This window comes from Oncorhynchus masou, chromosome 21 (assembly GCF_036934945.1).
Source record: "Oncorhynchus masou masou isolate Uvic2021 chromosome 21, UVic_Omas_1.1, whole genome shotgun sequence".
In the NCBI taxonomy this organism is placed as follows: domain Eukaryota; kingdom Metazoa; phylum Chordata; class Actinopteri; order Salmoniformes; family Salmonidae; genus Oncorhynchus; species Oncorhynchus masou.
Genome location: NC_088232.1, coordinates 3,205,761 through 3,230,546, shown reverse-complemented (window position 1 = coordinate 3,230,546; position 24,786 = coordinate 3,205,761). Strand labels below are relative to the sequence as shown.

Here is a 24,786-nt window from a genome sequence, read left to right as displayed (position 1 = left end):
AGAGAGGATCCATGGATTCATGCCTGGTAGGGGGTGCATGCTGGGCCTCTGGGCCTATAGAGGAGCATACAAGTCTGGGCAGCCTACTGTGAGCTGCCCTGGGCCAAGTCCTTAGAGTCTGGAGGAGTAGGAGGCAGCAGCAGCCTGGGGGGATAGTCTGGGAACAGGGAGAGGGTTCGTTGGAAGGTAGGAGGGCTGTCGGTCTGCCTTTCTGTCTGTCTGGGTTTAGGATAAGAAGAGGACCATTGAGTGTGGAGAGCTTAGCCTCAGGCTATAGGCAGAAAGGTGGGAGATTTGGATAAAGGGAACCAGGAATGAGAGCTGGTGTTATAGAATTTAAATTAGGTAAAGGTTCAGATCCAGGGGTGCACGGCATTGAGATGTCAGTGTTTTGGGCAAGTTGCGGTGGAGGTGGGGGAAGGATATTTGGTTGTCCTGGGAAAGGTCTAGATACGTGAAGGGAGGGAGCCGCTAGTCAAGGGAAAACAGCACCCTGACAGCTGGATTTCTGAGTAGGTTGCACAGAATGTGGATAAGCACACGTGCACCCCCCCCCACCCCTATATTTACCATCTCAGCATTTACACAGTTTAACCCCTGATGATGCCGTTGCCCTTGAAGAGGACAGGTGATGATTTGCTTCATTAATAAACCATACTGTATCTCTATGTAAATGGAGGACGTGTAAAATGCCAACCGCTCCCTGTGACCTGGGATAAGAGTATCTGCTGACTGGGTAAAGCTATGTCTACGTCCAAAACGGCACCCTATTCCCTATTCAGTATACTACTTTTGACCAGGGCCCTTAGGGGAATAGGGTGCCGTTTGGGACACAGACCAGAGGTAACACCCACTGGATCATCCTGTTCTGCCTTTACGTCAGTGGGGCTTTCATCTATTCTAGGGGCCCTCTACCTACGTCCCTCTGTAGATCTGTGAGCGATTGCCAGTCGGAGCCTGACGCGTTAAAGAGATCAAAAAAAGGTGTTGGTTCAGTTGTATATCTTTAACAGCAAGTGCTTACCTAGGATAGGATAGGAAGAACTCTTATCTCCCCGAGGGATAAAATGGCCTTAGACACAGATCACAGACCTCGATCACAAAGATATTTGAGGGTGTAAAGAGTGACTAACTGGACAGCTTGCCAGACATCGTGAGTCATTTCTGGTGAGAGGCAGCCCAATTCTAAAAGAGAGGTTAGCGGGTTCTTTTAAACATTCATTGCATACACAGTAATAGCAGCAAGCAAAAAGTCCCTAGCAGGGGAACGAGAGAGTGAGCCAGAGGAGTCAGTCACAGTGAAGAGGAGAGGATGTTACAGCCCAGTGACTGCTGTGCTGCTCCCAATCCCCTATCCTCTATCACCGTCTCACACATTTCACCCCCAACTGGCGACGCAGCCAAGGCATTAAGCCCAGGATTAATTTAGAGGGATATATGAAGAGGGCTAGCAGAGGAAATTAGCTTTCTAGCTTTCTCACCTGTCCTCCTTGCTGCCTGGCTGCGCCATTGTTCTAGTAACTGACTGGGGGAAATGATTCAGCCGTGCGGCTTGTAGCAGGCTGGTGTTGTGTGTCATAAATTAGGCTGCGTTTACACAGGCAGCCCAATTCTGATCTTTTGACCAATCACGTCAGCTCTTTCACATCACATCTTTTTCAGAGTTGATTACCTAGGATAGGATAGGAGGAACTCTTATCTCCACGAGGGATAAAATGGCCTTAGACACAGATCACAGACCTCGATCACAAAGATATTTTAGGGTGTCAAGAGTGCTCAAAAGCCCAATTAGTTAAACAAATATCAGAATTGGGCTGCCTGTCTATGACACATATAAGGTGGTTGATAGGTGTGTGTGTGTGTGTGTGTGCGTGCGTGCGTGTATGACTGCGTGCACATGCGTATCTGTGTACTCACTCATAGGGATCACTTGTGTCGGGGCCCTGGAGCTCTGGAGGGATGGGGATGCGTTTGTAGTACATCTCCCAGTCGAAGGCTCCCCTCATGGCGTCTCCAGCCTGGGCTTCATATCCAAAGTGGTTATGGTCGATCACGTCAATCATAGGGCACACAATGGTCTTGGGGTTCTGGGCAATCTGGTCTTTATGCGGGACAGAACAACAGAGAGAAAGAGTGTGAGCATGTATCAATCACCATACCCTGCTTTTCTTTCTTTCTTTCTCTCTTTCTCTCTTTCTTTCTTTCTTTCTTTCTTTCTTTCTTTCTTTCTTTCTTTCTGTCTTTCTTTCTTTCTTTCTTATCTCTTGTTTTTCTCTCTCTCCATTTCTCTGAAGTACACATAGGGAGTGGAACCAGGGCAATTGCTTTTGTTCCCTTGGACCTCTCTCCCTCCGTCCCCTTCTACCGCTTCCTCCCTCCTCTCCCCTTATGTGGAGGTCTCTGGGCAGCTCTGCTCCTCCGACAGCGAGTCACTGGATGATTAGAAACAATTACAGCGTTTCAAAGTAGGTTGGCTCCGTGGAGGCCTGAGAGCCAACCTCCACGTGTCTGTTTGCCGCGTGTGTGTGACTGAGCTGAGCAACGATAAGCCGCCCCAGATCTGTCACACCCCGCCCACCTCTCTCTTCTGTGGGCCGTGTGTGCTGGACCATGGAGAGAAGCGGAGCAGAGGCCCAACACCACAGCACTGAGACTAATGGGGAGTGACTGTACAGTATTGTACATTGACACACCTTACTATCAATACTGTAGCCTGGTCCCAGATCTGTTTGTGGTCCTATGGCTATTGCCATGCCATGTGGCTCAGTACTGGTAGCCTGGTCCCAGATCTGCTTATGGCCAACTGCTATAAAATCATTGTCATGCAGCATGGCGAAGAGTAACACACCTTGAAATGGTGGTGGGTTTCTCACACGGTTAAGATGTCATTTAATTGGCATATACAAACAGTAACTACCCAGCTATAAGCCCACCCCCCCTGGCCCTGCCAATATAAACATACAGAAACTATTGACCTGAATCAGTTGGTGTTTATGTGCAGGTCTCTATAATATTCATCTAGTGTGTTTACTGTGACACCATCCTTTGTTTTATTCCCTCACATTTCCAGCACTGCGGCTATGTAGGCAAAATGTGAATACCCACGACACCATCTTACTGGGCCTGCATGGATACATTTCAAACAAAGGAAAGAGAGAACGAGAGAGAGAACTCCCAATTGTAATGAAATATAAATGAACAAAAAGGCAAATAACAAGAGGCAAATGGGAAGGGAACTCTCAAGAGCTCATTAAACGAGAAGGGACTGCATTTCAAATGTACCAGTCAGGTGATGAATAAAACTGTAATGTAATCCACCCAGTTGCCATGCCCACACTTCCTTATCGTATAGGTTTGTTACACATAGTGAAAGAGCGGTTAATTCAAAAGTTGTTCCGTTCGTTATGTGGGCTATATATTATGTCCTTTGATCAAGGTAAGATCCAAGGTTTGTAGGAGATCCAAGGAGAGAGGAAGCATTAGATTCAGAGAGCAGTGATAAAACCTGGCCTATTAATTAGAATGGTGTGGTGTTGGAGTCTTAGATCTACAGAGAGAGAGAGAGAGAGAGAGAGAGGTAGAGGTTGAAATAAGAGAGAAAGAAAGAAAGACAAACAGCAAATCCCTGTATTCCACTGATCTGATATCAGAGCCCGGCAGGATGATTGCATGTGTCACCGTGCCTGTGGATGGCCTGGGGTTCACTGCGGTATCTCCTCCACTCTATTCATGCATGCGAGCCCCTCAGCACAGCATGGCCTCCCTCCTCCGCTTCACGCCCCACATTACATCAGCCTCGCAAATGGCACCCTATTCCCTTTATAGTGCACTACTTTTGACGAGGGCCCATAGGAAAGTAGTGCACCATAAAGGGAATAAGGTGCCATTTGGGATGCATACCTCATCAGCCCCGCTCTGTTCTGTTCTCTGACAGGCAGGCGGCTCCATTCCAACCAATTAAAGAGCCCCATACTGCGAGTCCTCTTTCTCCGTTAGCCAGAAGACAATGGGGCCATGTCGTGGAATGGTGGTGGTGGTGTGGCTATTATCTACTATTATTATTATCATAGGGACCTGGGCGTACATATCTATCATACCTTTCATGGGAATCCCAGTCCCTGTGTGATTGAGTACAGTAATGGCTGTAATCACTTCACATCCATTTATTATGTGCTGGGAGATGTGCTGGGAGATGTGCTGGGAGATGTGCTGGGAGATGTGCTGGGAGATGTGCTGGGAGATGTGCTGGGAGATGTGCTGGGAGAAGGCTATTATCAGGGAGTTTCCCTAGTCTCCCTAATGATGCAGTAACATACTATGCTGGTATGTGAAGAACAGCACACCTGTTCACAGGCTACATGTGATGCGACAGCCCAGGAGGCAGTTTTCCTCTGCTTAGGGTTGCACCCCTGGAGCGGCGCGTCAGGAATGTGCATTGAACATGGATTCAGGCTACGGCACTCTTTTATCAAACAAACTACAGAATCAGAGAGATATTTCCTTTGTGAAACTGACAGGTATAGAAGTGTGAGATAAGCCAGCTTTCTTATGGAGATTTTAACCTTCCTACTCTCTCACACGTTCTCTTGCACGACCCGTCCCCCTTTCTTTCGCTCTCCTGACCCAAACTTCTCCCCGGCGCCACTCTCTTCTTCCAGAGAAAAAAAGACGACTAAAAGATGCACCTTCTCCGTCCCACTTTGCCCGACCTCTTCTCCCCCCACTTTCCTTTCCCGCTCACTCCTCTCCTGGCCCAAATCTCTCCCTGTCTAAGCTTTTTTTTAGTTATCTTTACCTGCAGCTACGCTCTGAGACTCCGTTCCAGTCGACTCACCGAACAGGGGGGACTACACTTTGTGTGGCTAGTCCACGCGCACGCACACACACACACACACGCACACACACACACACACACACACACACACACACACACACACACACACACACACACACACACACACACACACACACACACACACACACACACACACACACACACACACACTCACCAAGCAGGGGGGGCAGCCAGTTGACGTTGGCCTCACAGTGAGAGTCCAAGAAGGTGAGGACTTCTCCCTTGGCCACCGAGGCCCCCAGCAGACGGGTACGGATCAGACCCTCCCTCTTCTTGGTCCGAACAATGCGCACCTTGGGGAACCGGGCCATGTACTCCTCCAGACGGCCCTTCAGGTGCTCTGGGAAGGAGAGGAAGAGAGAGAAAAGGTTAGAATGAAATCCATCCCTATACACTACATTCCTCAAAGATCATCTATTCAAAGAGAGAAAGAGAGAAGGGAGAGTGTTATAAAAGATATCCATCCCTATACACTACATTCCTCAAAGATCATCTATTCAAAGAGAGAAAGAGAGATGGGAGAGTGTTATAAAATATATCCATCCCTATACACTACATTCCTCAAAGATCATCTATTCAAAGAGAGAAAGAGAGAAGGGAGAGTGTTATAAAAGATATCCATCCATATACATTATTTTGTACATGGGTTATGATCACCTCTGTCACACACAGAGAGAGAGAGAGGAGGAGAGAGATTTATAATCATATATATTTTATTTATATTTTTTATTTAACCTTTGTTTAACTAGGCAAGTCAGTTAAGAACAAATTCTCGTTTACAATGACGGCCTACCCCCGGCCAGACCCAGGCGACGCTGGGACAATAGTGCCCCGCCCAAAGGGACTCCCAATCACGGCCGGATGTGATACAGCCTGGATTCGGGGCGGCAGGTAGCCTAGTGGTTAGAGTGTTGGACTAGTAACCGAATGGTTGCAAGATCGAACCTGCCAGCTGACAAGGTAAAACATCTGTCGTTCTGCCCCTGAACCAGGCAGTTAACCCACTGTCCCTAGGCTGAAAATAAAAATTTGTTCTTAACTGACTTGCCTAGTTAAAAAATAATAATAATCGAACCAGGGGCAGTAATGATGCCTCTGGCACTGAGATGCAGTGCCTTAGACCACTATAAGAGGACAATGGCATTCCACAAATGTATCCCTATAACGTATACCATGTAGCCATATGACCATGCCTTATACAGTAGGAGTTAAGATCACAGTTGTGTCACAGAGAGAAAGGAGAGGTAGGAGAAAGGAGAGAGCGAGAGAGAGGAGAAAGGAGAGAGAGGCGAGAAGAGGAAGGGGTGGTGATGTTAGCTCCCGGCTGCTCATCAGCTCAAGCTATCTCCAGGCCACTGATGGGGCTGATTATTCTGGATGTGCCTGAGCAGGATGGGTCACCAATCAGCGAGTCGTGCCGGAGAGACACTTATGTCATCATTACTAGAGACGGGAGGGGATGACACTCTAGGTAGATTACACAGACCAAGGAGGTGTCAGATGGTGCATTATGAAATACAGTGGGAGAGAGAGGTAGAGAGAGGGAAAGAGAGAAACAATCAGTGTTGCTCTTTTCCTTGAAACAGGAGGTAATTCAGGGTATTTGAATTGAAAGGAGAGGGGGGCGGGAGAGAGAGAGAGGGAGAGGAGTGACAGAGAGAAAAGGGGATACAGAAAAGTAAAAGAAAGAAAGAGATGGAAAGAACGAAAGAGGGGGAGAAAGGCAGAGCGATGGTAAGATAAAGAGATGGGAGAGAGAGAGAAAGGCAGAGCGATGGTAAGATAAAGAGATGGGAGAGAGAGAGAGAGAGAAAGGCAGAGCGATGGTAAGATAAAGAGATGGAGAGAGAGAAAGGCAGAGCGATGGTAAGATAAAGAGATGGAGAGAGAGAAAGGCAGAGCGATGGTAAGATAAAGAGATGGAGAGAGAGAGAGAGAAAGGCAGAGCGATGGTAAGATAAAGAGATGGGAGAGAGAGAGAGAAATGCAGAGTGATGGTAAGATAAAGAGATGGAGAGAGAGAGAGAAAGGCAGAGCGATGGTAAGATAAAGAGATGGGAGAGAGAGAGAAAGGCAAAGCGATGGTAAGATAAAGAGATGGAGAGAGAGAGAGAAAGGCAGAGCGATGGTAAGATAAAGAGATGGAGAGAGAGAGAGAAAGGCAGAGCGATGATAAGATAAAGAGATGGAGAGAGAGAGAGAAAGGCAGAGCGATGGTAAGATAAAGAGATGGAGAGAGAGAGAAAGGCAGAGTGATGGTAAGATAAAGAGAGAGAGAAAGGCAGAGCGATGGTAAGATAAAGAGAGAGAGAAAGGCAGAGCGATGATAAGATAAAGAGATGGAGAGAGAGAGAAAAAGGCAGAGCGATGGTAAGATAAAGAGAGAGAGAAAGGCAGAGCGATGGTAAGATAAAGAGAGAGAAAGGCAGAGCGATGGTAAGATAAAGAGAGAGAGAAAGGCAGAGCGAAGGTAAGATAAAGAGAGAGAGAAAGGCAGAGCGATGGTAAGATAAAGAGAGAGAAAGGCAGAGCGATGGTAAGATAAAGAGAGAGAAAGGCAGAGCGATGGTAAGATAAAGAGAGAGAGAAAGGCAGAGCAATGGTAAGATAAAGAGATGGAGAGAGAGAAAGGCAGAGCGATGGTAAGATAAAGAGAGAGAGAAAGGCAGAGCGATGGTAAGATAAAGAGAGAGAGAAAGGCAGAGCGATGGTAAGATAAAGAGAGAGAGAAAGGCAGAGCGATGGTAAGATAAAGAGATGGAGAGAAAGAGAGAAAGGCAGAGCGATGGTAAGATAAAGAGATGTGAGAGAGAGAGAAAGGCAGAGCGATGGTAAGATAAAGAGATAGAGAGAAAGGCAGAGCGATGGTAAGATAAAGAGATGTGAGAGAGAGAGAGAGAGAAAGGCAGAGCAATGGTAAGATAAAGAGATGGAGGGAGAGAGAGAGAGAAAGGCAGAGCAATGGTAAGATAAAGAGAGGGAGAGAGAGAGAGAAAGGCAGAGCGATGGTAAGATAAAGAGAGAGAAAGGCAGAGCGATGGTAAGATAAAGAGAGAAAGGCAGAGCGATGGTAAGATAAAGAGATGGAGAGAGAGAAAGGCAGAGCGATGGTAAGATAAAGAGATGGAGACAGAGAAAGGCAGAGCGATGGTAAGATAAAGAGATGGAGAGAGAGAGAGAGAAAGGCAGAGCGATGGTAAGATAAAGAGATGGGAGAGAGAGAGAGAAATGCAGAGTGATGGTAAGATAAAGAGATGGAGAGAGAGAGAGAAAGGCAGAGCGATGGTAAGATGAAGAGATGGGAGAGAGAGAGAAAGGCAAAGCGATGGTAAGATAAAGAGATGGAGAGAGAGAGAGAAAGGCAGAGCGATGGTAAGATAAAGAGATGGAGAGAGAGAGAGAAAGGCAGAGCGATGATAAGATAAAGAGATGGAGAGAGAGAGAGAAAGGCAGAGCGATGGTAAGATAAAGAGATGGAGAGAGAGAGAAAGGCAGAGTGATGGTAAGATAAAGAGAGAGAGAAAGGCAGAGCGATGGTAAGATAAAGAGAGAGAGAAAGGCAGAGCGATGATAAGATAAAGAGATGGAGAGAGAGAGAAAAAGGCAGAGCGATGGTAAGATAAAGAGAGAGAGAAAGGCAGAGCGATGGTAAGATAAAGAGAGAAAGGCAGAGCGATGGTAAGATAAAGAGAGAGAGAAAGGCAGAGCGAAGGTAAGATAAAGAGAGAGAGAAAGGCAGAGCGATGGTAAGATAAAGAGAGAGAAAGGCAGAGCGATGGTAAGATAAAGAGAGAGAAAGGCAGAGCGATGGTAAGATAAAGAGAGAGAGAAAGGCAGAGCAATGGTAAGATAAAGAGATGGAGAGAGAGAAAGGCAGAGCGATGGTAAGATAAAGAGAGAAAGGCAGAGCGATGGTAAGATAAAGAGAGAGAGAAAGGCAGAGCGATGGTAAGATAAAGAGAGAGAGAAAGGCAGAGCGATGGTAAGATAAAGAGATGGAGAGAAAGAGAGAAAGGCAGAGCGATGGTAAGATAAAGAGATGTGAGAGAGAGAGAGAAAGGCAGAGCGATGGTAAGATAAAGAGATAGAGAGAAAGGCAGAGCGATGGTAAGATAAAGAGATGTGAGAGAGAGAGAGAGAGAAAGGCAGAGCAATGGTAAGATAAAGAGATGGAGGGAGAGAGAGAGAGAGAAAGGCAGAGCAATGGTAAGATAAAGAGAGGGAGAGAGAGAGAGAGAGAGAGAGAAAGGCAGAGCGATGGTAAGATAAAGAGAGAGAAAGGCAGAGCGATGGTAAGATAAAGAGAGAAAGGCAGAGCGATGGTAAGATAAAGAGAGAGAGAAAGGCAGAGCGATGGTAAGGTAAAGAGAGAGAGAGAAAGGCAGAGCGATGGTAAGATAAAGAGAGAGAAAGGCAGAGCAATGGTAAGATAAAGAGATGGAGAGAGAGAAAGGCAGAGCGATGGTAAGATAAAGAGAGAGAGAAAGGCAGAGCGATGGTAAGATAAAGAGAGAAAGGCAGAGCGATGGTAAGATAAAGAGATGGAGAGAGAGAGAGAAAGGCAGAGCGATGGTAAGATAAAGAGAGAGAGAATTTCATCTCTTGTAATGTGTTCATCTAATCTTGCTATTGTATCACCCTTCTCCTGGTCCCATTCAAGGGCATTAACGGTTAACGTCCCTTGTTAAGATTGCCCCACTGTTAGCACTTGATTGAATTGTTGAATTGGTCTCTGTTTTTAAAAAATATATTACAAGGAGCAGTGGTATAGAGGCCCACCTGATAAACCAAGGAAAATAACAGGGCGGGAAGGCTAACCTATATAAGGATTTCATAACCCATACAAGACACATTCATAAGCAGTAAATAAGCATGTCATACTGTAAAAGCTTGTTGTCGGTCAACCTTTGTCACATTGAGTTTGTAATAACTGAAATACAGTTCAATATGATCCCTCTATATACATGCATGCATACAAATAAGAACTGTCTCCTTATCAAAATAATAACAATGAACATATTCTTACTGACAACATCTATTTCCAGAAATCTAATTTAGAACCTGAGAGACGAAGCAGGAGAATGTGATGGGAAAAAGCATTCCATATCGACATTCATTCATTCCCCCCCACCTCTCTCTCTCTCTCCCTCCCTCCCTCTCTTTCTCTCTCTCTCTCTCAGCCTCCCTCCCTCCCTCCCTCCCTCCCTCCCTCCCTCCCTCCCTCCCTCCCTCTCTCTCGCTCTCAGCCCCCTTCTCTATCTCTCTCTCTCTCTCTCTCCCTCTCTCTCACTTTCTTCCTCTCTCTCTGTCTTCCTCACTCTCTCTGTCTAGCACTGGCTCTAACTCTGTCTCTCTCTCTCTCTCTCTCTCTCACGCTGTCGCTCTCTCTCACTCTCTCTGTTCTCATATAAAGAACTGGTAATGTGTTTGACCCCTTCCTAACAGACGCCAAGATGACCATCAGTATGGTGGCAGTACAGTAGACCAGGAGAACCATCCTTATCTTCCTTCATTGTATTATTTGTTCATTTCCCTGTCGGCGGGAGGTTTTTGCATGCCAACCGTGTCCCCGTTACCGGCATCATTCAAATCCTTTAAAGGTAGCCGTTAATACCTGCATGCTGGGGCTCTATCACACGCCTGCAGCCTCGGCCGCTGTTTGTCCGTGATTAGCTACACCGCTTTGCTTTTTCAACGCTCCGCATCGCACCATACCGCACCCTGTCGGGATTTACACTAGTGTTGAAATGGGAAAGAAAGGGTGTAAGGAAGAGGGTTTCAGTCTATAGACAGATGCTGGCTTAGTAAGGTAGCCTAGCGGTTAGCGCGTTGGGCCAGTAACCGAAAAGTTGCTGGTTCGAATATCCGAGCCGACAAGGTGTCGATGTGCCCTTGAGCAAGGCCCTTAACCCTAATTTGCTCCAAGAGTGCCGTACTACTATGGCTGTGACCCTGTAGAAAAACACATTTCACTGCACCTATTCGGTGTCAGACTTTTCTTTCTAGCATCTAAGACCAACCCTCTTCCTGGAGATCTACTGTCCTGTAGGTTTTCAGTCCAACCCTCTTCCTGGAGATCAACTGTCCTGTGGGTTTTCAGTCCAACCCTCTTCCTGGAGATCTACTGTCCTGTGGGTTTTCAGTCCAACCCTCTTCCTGGAGATTTACTGTCCTGTAGGTTTTCAGTCCAACCCTCTTCCTGGAGATCTACTGTCCTGTAGGTTTTCAACCCAACCCTCTTCCTGGAGATCTACTGTCCTGTAGGTTTTCAGACCAACCCTCTTCCTGGAGATCTACTGTCCTGTAGGTTTTCAGACCAACCCTCTTCCTGGAGATCTACTGTCCTGTAGGTTTTCAGACCAACCCTCTTCCTGGAGATCTACTGTCCTGTAGGTTTTCAGACCAACCCTCTTCCTGGAGATCTACTGTCCTGTAGGTTTTCAGACCAACCCTCTTCCTGGAGATCTACTGTCCTGTAGGTTTTCAGACCAACCCTCTTCCTGGAGATCTACTGTCCTGTAGGTTTTCAGACCAACCCTCTTCCTGGAGATCTACTGTCCTGTAGGTTTTCAGACCAACCCTAATTTAGCGTATCTGATTCAGCTAGTTAAGGTCTTGTTGAGCAGCTAATTTGTAGAATCAGGTGTGTTAAATTAGGGTTGGACTGAAAACCCACAGGATGGTAGATCTCCAGGAAGAGGGTTGGGATGAAAACCCACAGGACAGTAGATTTCCAAGAAGAGGGTTGGGCTAAAAACCCACAGGACAGTAGATCTCCAGGAAGAGGGTTGGGCAGCCCTGATCTAAGATGTTAACATCGAGGTAGAGCATGAACAGATATTAGCCTAGCTACCACCTTTAGAGATGAACACCAATAATACTGTCTCTACATCATCCCCCTATAGGTCTGTGAGACCAGTGTTCTCTGTGTAACCCATTAGTCTACTAAAGAAGTCTTACCCCTGCACAGTAACAAGTCCTTTTCCATTCCGGAGCCTATTATTCACACCGCAAACATAACCATACATCTGAGTGTTGGCAAAGACAATGAACCTCATTGTCCTATCAGCACACAGAGAGGATGTCCGGGTTGGCCAATAAGTCAGTCATTTTGTGTCCTTGAGTGGGGCACACCTCCCCAAAGTCACTACTCACCACCTAAAAAAGTTGGATTCAGCACTTTTCTTTTCCCTTTTTCCTCTCTATCTTTCCCCTCCCTCTCTCCCTTCATCGCAACAAACTCCCAGGGTGTCTCCCCTTCAAACTAATGGCCCCAATAAAAGTGACAGTAGCTGTATGAATGAGATGCCTCCCGGCCTGACCCGGCGCTCTCTCTCTCTCTCTCTCTCTCTCTTTCTCTCTTTCTTTCTTTCTTTCTTTCTTTCTTTCTTTCTTTATTTCTTTCTTTCTTTCTGTCTCTCTCTCTCTCTCTCTCTCGCAAAGGAACAGGACGACAGGAGGGGAAATTAAAAAGGAGGGAGGGAGAATGTTTCAATGTTTCACCGCTGCTAGGCTTGTTAGTGTAAGTGATATGCGCCACCTAGAAAACGCTAGGGAGCTCTGGAGGAGGTTGGAGGGGTCTAAAGAGGTAAGAGGCGGGCCAATTCCCTGTACAATTTCCAACAGGAAAGAGAGAGATCTATCACGCCAGGTGTCCTTTGAGTGGTTTATTAATCAAGGTCATAAATCAACGGACTGACACATGGCATGTTTGCTACGGCGGCGGAGGTGACAAACAGTTATGGAAGGGGGGAAAGTTTTGCGATCCCAGCGGTGCTACAGCGAGCCCGACAGCTCGTGATAAAGGGCAGCAGCCATGGCGGTGGGTTGGGTTCCTTCCTCCCTGCTACTTTGATGTTTCACAGGCAGGAGGATAGTCTTTTAAGGTGCTCTCTCTCTCTCTCTCTCTCTGTCTAAACTGTCCTCGGGCGAATTCTCTTTGGGACCCACTCTCTCGCTCTTCTTCTTCCCTCCTATTCTCTCTCATCTCTCTCCCTCTCCATCAAGGCATAAAAAGATGGATTGCTGAATAAGGGCGTTTAGACTATAGAGCGTCTACCTGACCTCATCTGTCGGGTGGTCAATCAGGAGTTTAGATGCTTTCAAAGCCCAAGACTCCTAATTTTTTCCCACTGACCTCCATCACCAGCAATAACTACACAGAGAAAGATACTCAAATTATGGATGTGTCTGAAATCTCCCCCTTGAAAACTAGTTCTTGAAACGTAGTCTGGGCAGGCTCCAGTTAAATAAATGATTAGAAATATAAGTGTTTTTAGGAAGTAGCAATTGCCGTATCCCTCTCCCTCTCCTGTTTTTTAATGAAGAGGCAATGAGCCCAAGTTTTCCCTGCACTTTAATTGCATCAATTTCTGTATTAATACTATTTTATACTAACTCGATTGTTTCATCTGTAAAGTTCAATTAGCTTAGTGAAGAAGGACTATCAGCCAGTGTAAAGAGTGTTGGATAATTATGGCTTGGCCACTGGCTACGTTGGCAGCTCACACTCTTTGCAACACTGGATGGGTGTGTGTACAGTGTGAGCGTGCGTCCGTGTGAGTGTGTAGGCGCCTCCATGCGTGTGTGCATTTGCCCCCGCTATAGTGTTTGTCTTAAAGACCGACCATGTCAAAGACTACATATCTAGATGTTCTGGCTTCTCTCTTCAGTTCCATGACAGGTCATTCATTAAAACCTCCAATAGCTTCAGGGGGTATAGACTCAGTCAGGGACACAGAGAAGTGAAAATGCACAGGGCAAAAGAAAATGGCCAGAATTTCCATAATTTGCCTTTTAATCAAAAAGGCGGAACAGAAAAGTTCAAAACATGTCATGTGGGTTTCAAAGCTAATTATGAGTGGAAAGTTCAAAACACCCCATGTGGTTTTTAAAGCTAATTATGAGTGGAAAGTTGAAAACGTTATAGATGGTGTAGTTCAAATGAACCTCTCTACGGCTGGATCAAAGAGGGTATTGTGTGACTGTGACCTTTGTTTCAGTATCGGCTCGAATTGAGGGGGTATGCGGGGGTGGGCCGTATCCCTTGTTAGAAAAAAGGTCAAAAAGCGTACCCCTTAGCTGAAAAATTAGAAAATTGGATCCCAATTATATTAAGCGATCTATAATGACGCTTTACTCTGCAATGCTTTAGACTAGAAACAAGATGTGCGACTCTGATGCACATGTGGATATCCTTGGATCGTCTCTGTAACATTCACAGGCATTTTGGAAGTGTAGCGCGCCAGAGAGTGGAACATCAGCTATATCAAAGATAAGAATTTGACACGAGACAGCATACGGAGCTGAGCAAGACCTGACTTTGTTCTGGGTCAGGCAACCACCATCTCAATTAGTTCACGTGACAGACAGGAATTTATAGACACAGGCGTGATATCAATTGAGCTAATCACGTTCTGAAAAAGATGTTTAACTAAATTGATACTAGATGGTTCATATAAATTAAATGTTTATAACATATTTGATAGTGAAATAACATTTGTGAAAATAGTCTAGACTTTATTTTCCCTATATGAAATATATGAAATGATAATTAAATAGCCTACCCAAAAGATGTCATGAGTCATGTTACTTACACTACATCGAATTGCAGGAAATTCGCATGAAAACAATTTTTACGTATCTCAATGAACAATAATTAAAATAGGCCCAAATACAGGCTCCGGTCAGTATTTTCATCTCCAACCTTGACCAACTCACATTTCCCACACATCTGTTGAATTTATTTGGTCTTTCACAATAGCCTATGTAAGTCAGAGGCATGCCCCCAGACCCACCTAGTAATAAGCATACTGATGGTGAAGAATCTCTAAAGAACTAACACTAGAGCACGAGAAGCATCATCAAAGATAGAATCAAATAATCACCAAGCAAGCCGTTGGCTCTATGCTTTGTTCACAGTATTAGCTGTGCGTATTTGAAGTGTGCAGTAAGCCCAGGCCCAGCCTGTTGAATAAGAAGACCCCTCCCCTTCTCCCCTTGTTGGCTTCAATTTACTCCGACCAGGCTTTCCTCTGGGACGACTGCCGATGAACCGCCTTGAACCACTCATAAAGGCTTACCTCGCTCTGTACCAACAGAGATCAATGTTCCGACTCAATCCCAATTTATTACGCTCTAGCTTTTCTAAAGAGAAGAAAACAACGAGGTTCACTCGCTTTGGTTGAATAGAATCTTGAGGGATTCCATCAGGCGTAGATTCTAGAACAAAGGCGAGGAGTAAACGTGTTCACGTGAGGGTGGAGTTGTTTGTGTAACTAGGCGCGCGAGGCTCCGATGTCCTAGTGTGAGCATGGTTGATAATACACATAAAGGAAAGGAAGGGCAAGATGGGGGGGCCTTCTAATCCAGCTATATCTTTTCATTCATCCTTCACTAATCACAAAAGCCCCATTGAGATTGGATTCTCTCTTTCTGACCTCTGATATGGTAATCCTGAAACTGTAGAGCAAACGTGTTACTACGGTCCAAGTGTATGAAAAGAGAGAACAGTACAACAGAATGTATGTAATGACGTGACTTTTTAAAGGTATGAGAAGTGCCTTTTCCATGCAGTTACTTGGCTATTACCGAGATCAGGTCACGGTGGTGAAAAAGTCAAAGTGACTCCTAAATCTTAAGCACAAAATAAACCAGGTAAGATTCACAACGTGTGCAGAGAGAGACCATGGTTAGTCCATGAACTTCTGGCCAACTGGACTAATAATTCATCTTCCTTCCCTCCGTTCCAATAAATCCTAAATGTTTTGGCTGGAGCTTCGTATTTCACTTAGATTGACGTAGAGCATTTTGCCATGGCATGTCCTTCACAACAACCTAAAAGCCCTGCCAGTTAAAAACTTTTGCTTGGTAAATCATTCCAACTTCCATCTATTCCAAGGTCTTCTAATCTTCCTGAGAGAGGACTATTGTCCACACTGCTCCTTCTGTTGTTTCAATCACAATCTATCTATCCTTTTTACAATCCACAGTGGATGTGAACCTTCAACTTCTGAAAGCAAACTGTCCGACAAAGAATCGCTGAATATCTGTTCTCCTTACGAAACCCTATTGACTGGCACCTGAGCACTCTGTTCCAACCTTGGTGAGGTTGATGCCTACTGCCCAATGTATTAAAGACAGGATGACACACAATGCCACATAACAACGCAGAAAACGCTGATACATTTCTAAACACTCCCCCAGAACAACGGTCCCTTGCTTTAAAAGGTGAAACAGCCAAGGAACGAGGATAGGATGCATAGACGTATGGATTTCCCACCCTGTAAGATCACCTGCAACAAGAAGCAAGGAGATCTATTGACGAGCGTTGAGATAATTGACATCCAAATGCCAAAGGTTGCTTGTGAGGGCTCCAGTTGTATCTTTGATACACACCGATCGTTAGAGACGGGGAACAAAGCCCACGCCTGGGCCTTATTGATCCGCTGTGTGTGTGTGTGTGTGCACGTGTGTGTGCACGTGTTCCCCTGCTCTTCAACGGGAGAAGATGACAGATGCCGCATATAATTGGCGAGATAAATAGTCAGCGGGCGATTCTCCCGCGGAGGGAGAAGACACAGCCGACGTATAACGCACCACACTGACATTTGTCGCGAGCGAGGGTTTCGTCCAATCAAAGGAGGCCATGGGATAATTACCCGGCTGGGTTTGTGTAATACGGGTAAGACTAGTGAGGGGATGGTGGGAGGAGGGGGGGGGAGAGGTCACTCCATTAGGCGCTCCCCCGCTCCTATCGGAAGCAGTGGCTACTCTTTCATTCACTACGCTTGTTTACCACCAAGGTTATATGACATGGGGTCCTTAATCAGTGCTGAGGCAGGTGTGTGTGTGTGTCTGAGTGGCTTTTCTAGCTCTTATCTTGAGAATTGCCCTTTATCAATACTGGGCTCTCTGTTCCTTCCCAGTGACTAAATAAACTACTGTGACGCTGTCACACAGCATTTGTAACAGATACCAGATTCATCAGTCAGACAAACTGATAAACGCATAATTAAGATACAAAAAGATAAGGGAATGTTTGGAACAAGGAAAACCGATGGTGGTTGTTCTTCGATAGAAGCTGAGGAAGGAATCGCACTTATTGAAAACTTGAAGGTATTGCTAACAACCTGGTTACTTTGAAGGGAACCTACACAATGACTTTGTAAGACATCCATACAACATAGCTAACACATGTATAAGAAGTAGATCGGCATTTATCTGCCAGAAAACTGATCTGTGTCTGTATCAAGACGGGAGTGGGCCGAAAGAGTCAAGGAAGTCTCGTCATGGCAACCAGTTATTATGATGCTGTTTGAAGTCTGGAAACATTGTCTGTTCTGTTGTTGTTGTTATCAGTACTGTAGTGTACTCTCATAGGAAAGGTTCTTTATAGTGTTGAAGTCTCCTCCTTCATTCTCTTTCTATTCCCTCTGCAGGCTCCTAAACAACTTCCCCAAAGTCCAATCAACAGCTCACATGCACCGTGCTCCCGAAGAACACCCTCTACACACTCTCAGCACATTCCATAAAACCCCCTCACAGTGACCTTACAGTGGCGGCAGAGCTGACAGAAGTAAGAACATCCCTGAAAGAAGTGGAAAAAAAGCATGATTTTTTCTAACACTCCACATTTAGCAGAGGACAAAAGTGTCCTCAGTGTAGCATCCATAAAGACTGTGTTTGAGTGCCTGCGTTGGTGCGCGTGTGTATATGTGTGTATGTATTTCAGGGTTCCTTCGGGAGTTTAGGGAAACAATTGCACACTTGGCATGAAAATAAATTCTGGTAAAAAAAAAACATCGGACAACAAAACCCAAGGAGGAGCACGGCTTTAAATTAGTCGGTGCATTTTAAACAGCGCTCACAGTCCATCCTCTCAGAGCATACACTGTGCCTATTGAGCTGCCTATTTGTTCTTCCTCAAGTCATTAAATGTTTCCGTTCCCTGAAACTTTAAATCAATGACTCACTTCACTTAAGCACAGGACAGTTAAGCCTTCTGATTAGTAGGCCTCTCCCTCTGCAAATGTGGTTGTTTTTGGAGGAGGGGTATAATGTGTCTCTCATCCTCCTCTCATAATTGGAAATGGAAATGTATGTTAAAACAGAACAGATCCTAAGTATATTTAGAACTGCATTGTGGGTAGACGATGGGGTTCTGGCGGTAATAATGGGCACAAGTAGTCTTCTACTTTAACTGTCACTCTAATGCTCCGAGGGTAGAACTAACACGTTGTGAATGCAATTTGACATAGATTTCCCTCCAAGTGTCTTGTTGTATATCTGTCTATTTTCTTTATTACAGCCTTTTAGTTCTTGGGGCCGTCTTGCTGTAATCATGTTGGAGTGTGGTGTCAGGGGAGTGTCTCTCTGAGTGCACTTTATCTATACCTGGGTGAGTCACAGTGAAAACATAGGAGAATGAAGTGCAGGATGCTCATGCAGGATGTGTGTGTCTCTGTGCGTGTGTGTGTGTGTGTGTGTGTGTGTGAACATGCGAAGCGAGAACAATGCTAAATTCCTGTTTCTGATGTTACACAATTAAAAAAAAGGCACAATAAAAACAAACACTTCGCCTAAATTCTTAATGTTTTGAGAAGATCAACATTTGAATATTATGGAAGAGTGGATGATAATTGTTATAATAGTAGATGAATCACTGCTCATTAAACAGGAACCACTGCCCCTCTCATTGAAAGTAATTCAATGGATTGAGATGCTAATATTCAGTTATTATAACATTGGAGAAAAAGATCCCAATGTTTTAATATGATAGGCAAATGAAAGGGAGGAGCTCATAAAGGTTTTGTTTCACAAGCTTCCCTCCTCCTATTCTCCCCTCTCCTCTCCTTCATCCTCCCTCTCTCCCAATCCTCTCCTCCTCCTCCCTCTCTCCCCTCCTCTCCCTGCCTACTCCTCCTTCTCTCCCCTCTCCCAATCCTCTCCTCCTCCTCCCTCTCTCCCCTCCTCTCCCTGCCTACTCCTCCCTCTCTCCCCTCTCCTCCTCCTCCCTCTCTCCCCTCCTCTCCCTGCCTACTCCTCCCTCTCTCCCCTCTCCTCCTCCTCCCTCTCTCCCCTCCTCTCCCTGCCTACTCCTCCCTCTCTCCCCTCTCCTCCTCCTCCCTCTCTCCCCTCCTCTCCCTGCCTACTCCTCCCTCTCTCCCCTCCTCCTCCTCCTCCCTCTCTCCCCTCCTCTCCCTGCCTACTCCTCCCTCTCTCCCCTCTCCTCCTCCTCCCTCTCTCCCCTCCTCTCCCTGCCTACTCCTCCCTCTCTCCCCTCTCCTCCTCCTCCCTCCCTCTCTCCCCCTCCTCTCCCTGCCTACTCCTCCCCTCTCTCCCCTCTCCTCCTCCTCCCTCTCTCCCCTCCTCTCCCTGCCTACTCCTCCCTCTCTCCCCTCTCCTCCTCCTCCCTCTCTCCCCTCCTCTCCCTGCCTACTCCTCCCTCTCTCCCCTCTCCCAATCCTCTCCTCCTCCTCCCTCCTCTCCCTGCCTACTCCTCCCTCTCTCCCCTCTCCTACTCCTCCCTCTCTCCCCTCCTCTCCCTGCCTACTCCTCCCTCTCTCCCCTCCTCTCCCTGCCTACTCCTCCCTCTCTCCCCTCTCTCCCTGCCTACTCCTCCCTCTCTCCCCTCTCCTCCTCCTCCCTCTCTCCCCTCTCCTCCCTCCTCCCTCTCTCCCCTCCTCTCCCTGCCTACTCCTCCCTCTCTCCCCTCTCCCAATCCCTCTCCTCCTCCTCCCTCTCTCCCCTCCTCTCCCTGCCTCCTCCTCCCTCTCTCCCCTCTCTCCCTGCCTACTCCTCCCTCTCTCCCCTCTCCTCCTCCTCCCTCTCTCCCCTCTCCTCCTCCTCCCTCTCTCCCCTCCTCTCCCTGCCTACTCCTCCCTCTCTCCCCTCTCCCAATCCTCTCCCTCCTCCTCCCTCTCTCCCCTCCTCTCCCTGCCTACTCCTCCCTCTCTCCCCTCTCCTCCTCCTCCCTCTCTCCCCTCTCCTCCTCCTCCCTCTCTCCCCTCCTCTCCCTGCCTACTCCTCCCTCTCTCCCCTCTCCCAATCCTCTCCTCCTCCTCCCTCTCTCCCCTCCTCTCCCTGCCTACTCCTCCCTCTCTCCCCGCTTCCCAGGCAGATCGTACAGTACAGGACATTAAAGGTGTCCTCTATTCCAGATGAAAGCGGCTGGAATTCTCCAGAACCCTGGGACCCTCTCTCTCGTTTGTGACATTCTACACTCACCCACTCTGAGGTCAGGATATGAATATTCTATTGGCAGTCGCTGGACTGATTGGAAGCACAGCGAGGGTTTGGTTTCAAGAGGGATCATTAGAATGGTGTACCACAACTCCCACTTTGCCTCGGGGCCAACACCAACTGTCAATAGACTGGAGGAGACGGAGGAGAGCCGACTTCATTTCTGTCACAGAACATGGAGGATGGTCCTGTGGTGCACTAGTTACTGTGACAAGGTTGTAGAGGGCCACTCCAACTATATAGTCCCCATGCATTCAGTGTAGAATGATGTTCACATCCTTATACTGTATGTATGGGTAGATGTCCTTGTGACATTCCAGTAGTCCAACTACTTACGACCGACCAGCTGGTCTGTGGTTTTTGCAGTTATTTAGGTAAAAGGATAATGGCATTGTAGTCCCCAGGCTTTTTAATGCAGTGTTGGTTTCAATTTCTCTACTCCATCTACTTAAGTAATAAGGCCCGAGGAGGTGTGGTATATGGCCAATATACCACAGCTAAGGACTGTTCATACGCACGACGAGTCCCTGGACACAGCCCCGAGGTGCCTTATTGCTATTATAAACTGTTTTCCAACGTAATTAGAGCAGTAAAAGTAAATGTTTTGTCATACCTGTGGTATACTGTCTCATATGCCACGGCTGTCAGCCAATCAGCATTTAGGGCTCGAACCACCCAGTTTATAATTATATTTATACCATGGCCTTGTTGAATAGTTGTTTCTGATTGGCTCGAAGGGCATTCTAGAGCATGCATTATTTCCCTATAACGCACAGTATATTTGGACGGTAGAATTTAATGGCTATAGTTCATTCTTTCATGTTCTATGTTTGGGCTGTTTTTTAAAGCAAAAGTCGAATTGAAAACATTACTGGCATTTTATTTTCATAATGGCAAGCCAGGACTGATGGTTTGGTTAGCTAAACTAGCAAGTCTGTTTGTTACCACGGCAACTACTGTAGCTATCTAGTTAACTTGCAAGCTACTTCAGTGGATGTTGAACACATTTCTACCTTCAAATGTGTTAAATTATAGCCATGGTATTAAAGGGATAATCAACTTGGGCCTCTATGCGTTCTACAGAACACAATGCAACTCCGTGGAAGGTCAGATCCACTCGGCTATCCCCTCGTGGAAAACACCTTCAGCGTCGTTCATTATTTTCCATAGAACGCATACACAGCACTTTGTTGAATATCCCTTACGAAGTATCCTCCTGCCCATTACCATCGTAACATTCTACTAGTGTTCGACAACATACCTAAAGTTTACCTTGAGTGATCGTGAAAAAGTCAAGCAGCTCCAGCTGTGTGTGTGTGTGTGTGTGTGTGTGTGTGTGTGTGTGCGTGTGTGTGTGTGTGCGTGTGTACGAGTGTTCCTGTGTGCGTTCGTGCGTGTGTGTGTGCGTGTGTGTGTATGAGTGTTCCTGTGTGCGTGCGTGCGTGTGTGTACTAGTGTCCCTGTGTGCGTGCGTGTGTGTGTGTTCCTGTGTGCGTGCGTGTGTGTGTGTGTGCGTGTGTGTGTACGAGTGTTCCTGTGTGCGTGCGTGCGTGTGTGTGTACGAGTGTTCCTGTGTGCGTGCGTGTGTGTGTGTGTGTGCGTGCATGCGTGTGTGCATGTGTACGAGTGTTCCTGTGTGCGTTCGTGCGTGTGTGTGTGCGTGTGTGTGTACTAGTGTCCCTGTGTGCGTGCGTGTGTGTGTGTGTGTTCCTGTGTGCGTGCGTGTGTGTGTGTGTGCGTGTGTGTGTGTGTGTGTACGAGTGTTCCTGTGTGCGTGCGTGCGTGTGTGTGTACGAGTGTTCCTGTGTGCGTGCGTGTGTGTGTGTGTGTGTACGAGTGTTCCTGTGTGCGTGTGTGTGTGTGTGTGTGTGTACGAGTGTACCTGTGTGTGTGTACATCACTGATGTTATTTATTCTACCTCTGTGACTGGTGGGAGGAGTGGGACCAGTTAAGCCAAATCCTCCTACTGCAGAGACAGCGCATCACTATGGCTTATCATTATCACTGACACTAGGTCCTTTAGCACCAGCAGCTTTCTGACTGCAATCCTTTAGGGGTTTAAGTGGACTTGACTCTGTCCTATGGCGAGCAGGTTGCACGCTGTCACTGTCACTACAGCTAAGGAGCGAGAGGGGAAGGACATCTGTGTGGCACAACATATTATGGGAGCGAGAGGGGAAGGACATCTGTGTGGCACAACATATTATGGGTTGTTATGAAACAACTCCAGCCTCTACCTATTGGTTCATGCCAGATAGAGTGACTGATAAACACCCACCCACAAAAGCCTCAACCCACAGCACAGATTTAAAACATGGATATTGGGGAGGCAGAGATTGCAAATAATAAAAACAATACTCGTAGTTCAGTCAGACAGACAGAAAATAGAGAGTCAACACGATTAGGAGCAAAACAACAGGCAAGAGGAGTATACCTACAGTAAATAGGCTGTTGTTTTGTCTAGCTAACGTATCAGTACGAGTCAGAGGAACAGGCAGAAAGTTGGGTTTATGAGAGCTGCTGAGACACGATTATAGCAACGGATTAACACAAACCGCAAACACAAAACCTGTGAGTTGAAGTGTCGTTTCGAACACTACAATACAGCTGCAAGGAGCTACTGCTTGTACAATAGGCCTGTCTAGTCACGGCTGAGACAGGTTACTTCTCACAAAACAAAAGAAGAAGAAGGAATGTTTTGGGGAGGTATGACGGTTGTTCCTGTTTTTCTTCAACTTTACGTCCCACCAACGAGAGAAAAAGAAGGGACGCTTTGTCTCCCAAACGAGAGGGAAAAGAAGGGGTGTTTGGGGATTTATGACGGATGTGCCTACTGTTGTCCTTCAACAAGGCCTTCATTATCCTCCAGGTCTGCTGCTTCACTCAGACAGAGAACAGATGGAAGTAGGACAAATAGAAGTCAGGCGAAGAGAGGGAGAGATGGAGAGAGAGAGAGGGGAGAAAGAGAGAGAGAGATGTAACTCAAACCTTCCTCTGAAAAAAATAACCCCATGTGGAAGACGTGAAAAGATTTGTAAAAAGTGTTTTTTTAAACACGCTCCTATCATTAGGGGAAGCAGCTATGGAGCGGGCCTGAATCCTCAAAACATGTGGCTAGTGCCAAGGAGCTTGACCTTTTAAACACCGTCCAAATATTCTGGGAGAGACTTTGAGCACGGAATACCCATATGTCTTCCTGCCCCGCTCTGCACCGGCTGGGTGGCTGGCTGGGTGGCTGGCTGGGTGGCTGACTGGCTGGCTGGGTGGCTGGCTGGGTGGCTGGCTGGGTGGCTGGGTGGCTGGCTGGCTGGCTGGGTGGCTGGCTGGGTGGCTGGCTGGGTGGCTGGGTGGCTGGCTGGCTGGCTGGCTGGGTGGCTGGCTGGCTGGGTGGCTGACTGGCTGGCTGGCTGGGTGGCTGACTGGCTGGGTGGCTGGCTGGCTGGCTGGCTGGGTGGGTGGGTGGCTGACTGGCTGGGTGGCTGGCTGGCTGGCTGGCTGGCTGGCTGGCTGGGTGGCTGGCTGGCTGGCTGGCTGGCTGGCTGGCTGGCTGGCTGGGTGGCTGGCTGGCTGGCTGGCTGGGGAAAGAAAAAGACGTGACATACATTTGGAAAAAGCTGTTTCTACATAATAATAGATAATAGTGGGAAATCTACCATCTAACCTCTAAAAGTCTGTGAAGATTTCAGAGTGAAGAGCAGGACTTCTAACCTTTTGAATAAGGGCTGTTCAAGTATAATTAAGGAAGGATAGAAGTAAACCTTGTACTGAGAGAATTCAACTAATTATACATTCCCCTCAGGACTGAGAGTTGGAGTGTGAGACAGTCTCCTACAGGGATGCAGCCAATGATCTGAACTCATTAGTTCAATAAGAAGAGCTCATTGTTGTTTTCCATTGCAAAGAGTTTTGCCACACTGTGTACATGGACCCGAACCTTCTTAGAAAGACATTATAGAAAGATAGGAAAACGCTCTGAAACGGGGTAAAACAGGGAGGTACTATCTGAACTTACTATCCAATAAGAATCCCTCATTTGAGGTTTTTCTAAAGTGTTGCCTTATGTACACGACCCTGTTATAAGTCCTTCCAAACCATTCTTAGGGTTGTTCAGAACATAACCGTACCTCCCAGGTACACCTACCTGTATACCATTAAGCATAATTAAGCATGGCCGCTGTAATATGCAATTCCATAACTGTGAAGTGAAGCCGTAACAAGAAACCAAAGAAACCATCTCAGCAGCAGAATATATAACTAGCTTTATCCAAGCCCAGGAATAAGTAATATTTCTCAGATAAAATAAGATAATTTCATTAAAGTAAATGTTACCGGTCTGAGTTGGTTGTTTGTCTTGACTGTACTCAAATAAATCATTCAACCAATAGGATTGGAAAGAGGAATGAAAGACAGACAGACAGAAAATAGAGAGTCAACACGATTAGGAGCAAAACAACAGACAAGAGGAGTATACCTACAGTAAATAGGCTGTTGTTTTGTCGAGCTAACGTATCAGTACCAGTCAGAGGAACAGGCAGAAAGTTGTGTTTCTCAGATAAAATAAGATAATTTCAATAAAGTAACTGTTATTAATTCAACCAATAGGATTGGAAAGAGGAATGAAAGGAATGAACGAGAGAAGACATCTCTGTCTTCCTTCCTCTCTGCTTCCTATTGTAATTTCCTGTGT

General features: G+C 46.6%; 1 protein-coding gene across 1 annotated transcript in view; it reads right to left on the bottom strand.

Annotated features, from left to right (window-relative positions):
- Positions 1 to 24,786, bottom strand: part of LOC135507587 (polypeptide N-acetylgalactosaminyltransferase-like 6) — a 258,953-nt gene that overhangs the window by 45,943 nt on the left and 188,224 nt on the right. The window contains exons 5-6 of the mRNA XM_064927125.1: positions 5,010 to 5,195; positions 1,918 to 2,101 (exon numbers count right to left, since the gene is read on the bottom strand). Of these exons, the coding sequence (XP_064783197.1) occupies positions 1,918 to 2,101; positions 5,010 to 5,195 (370 nt within the window). The remainder of the gene's footprint in view (positions 1 to 1,917; positions 2,102 to 5,009; positions 5,196 to 24,786) is intronic.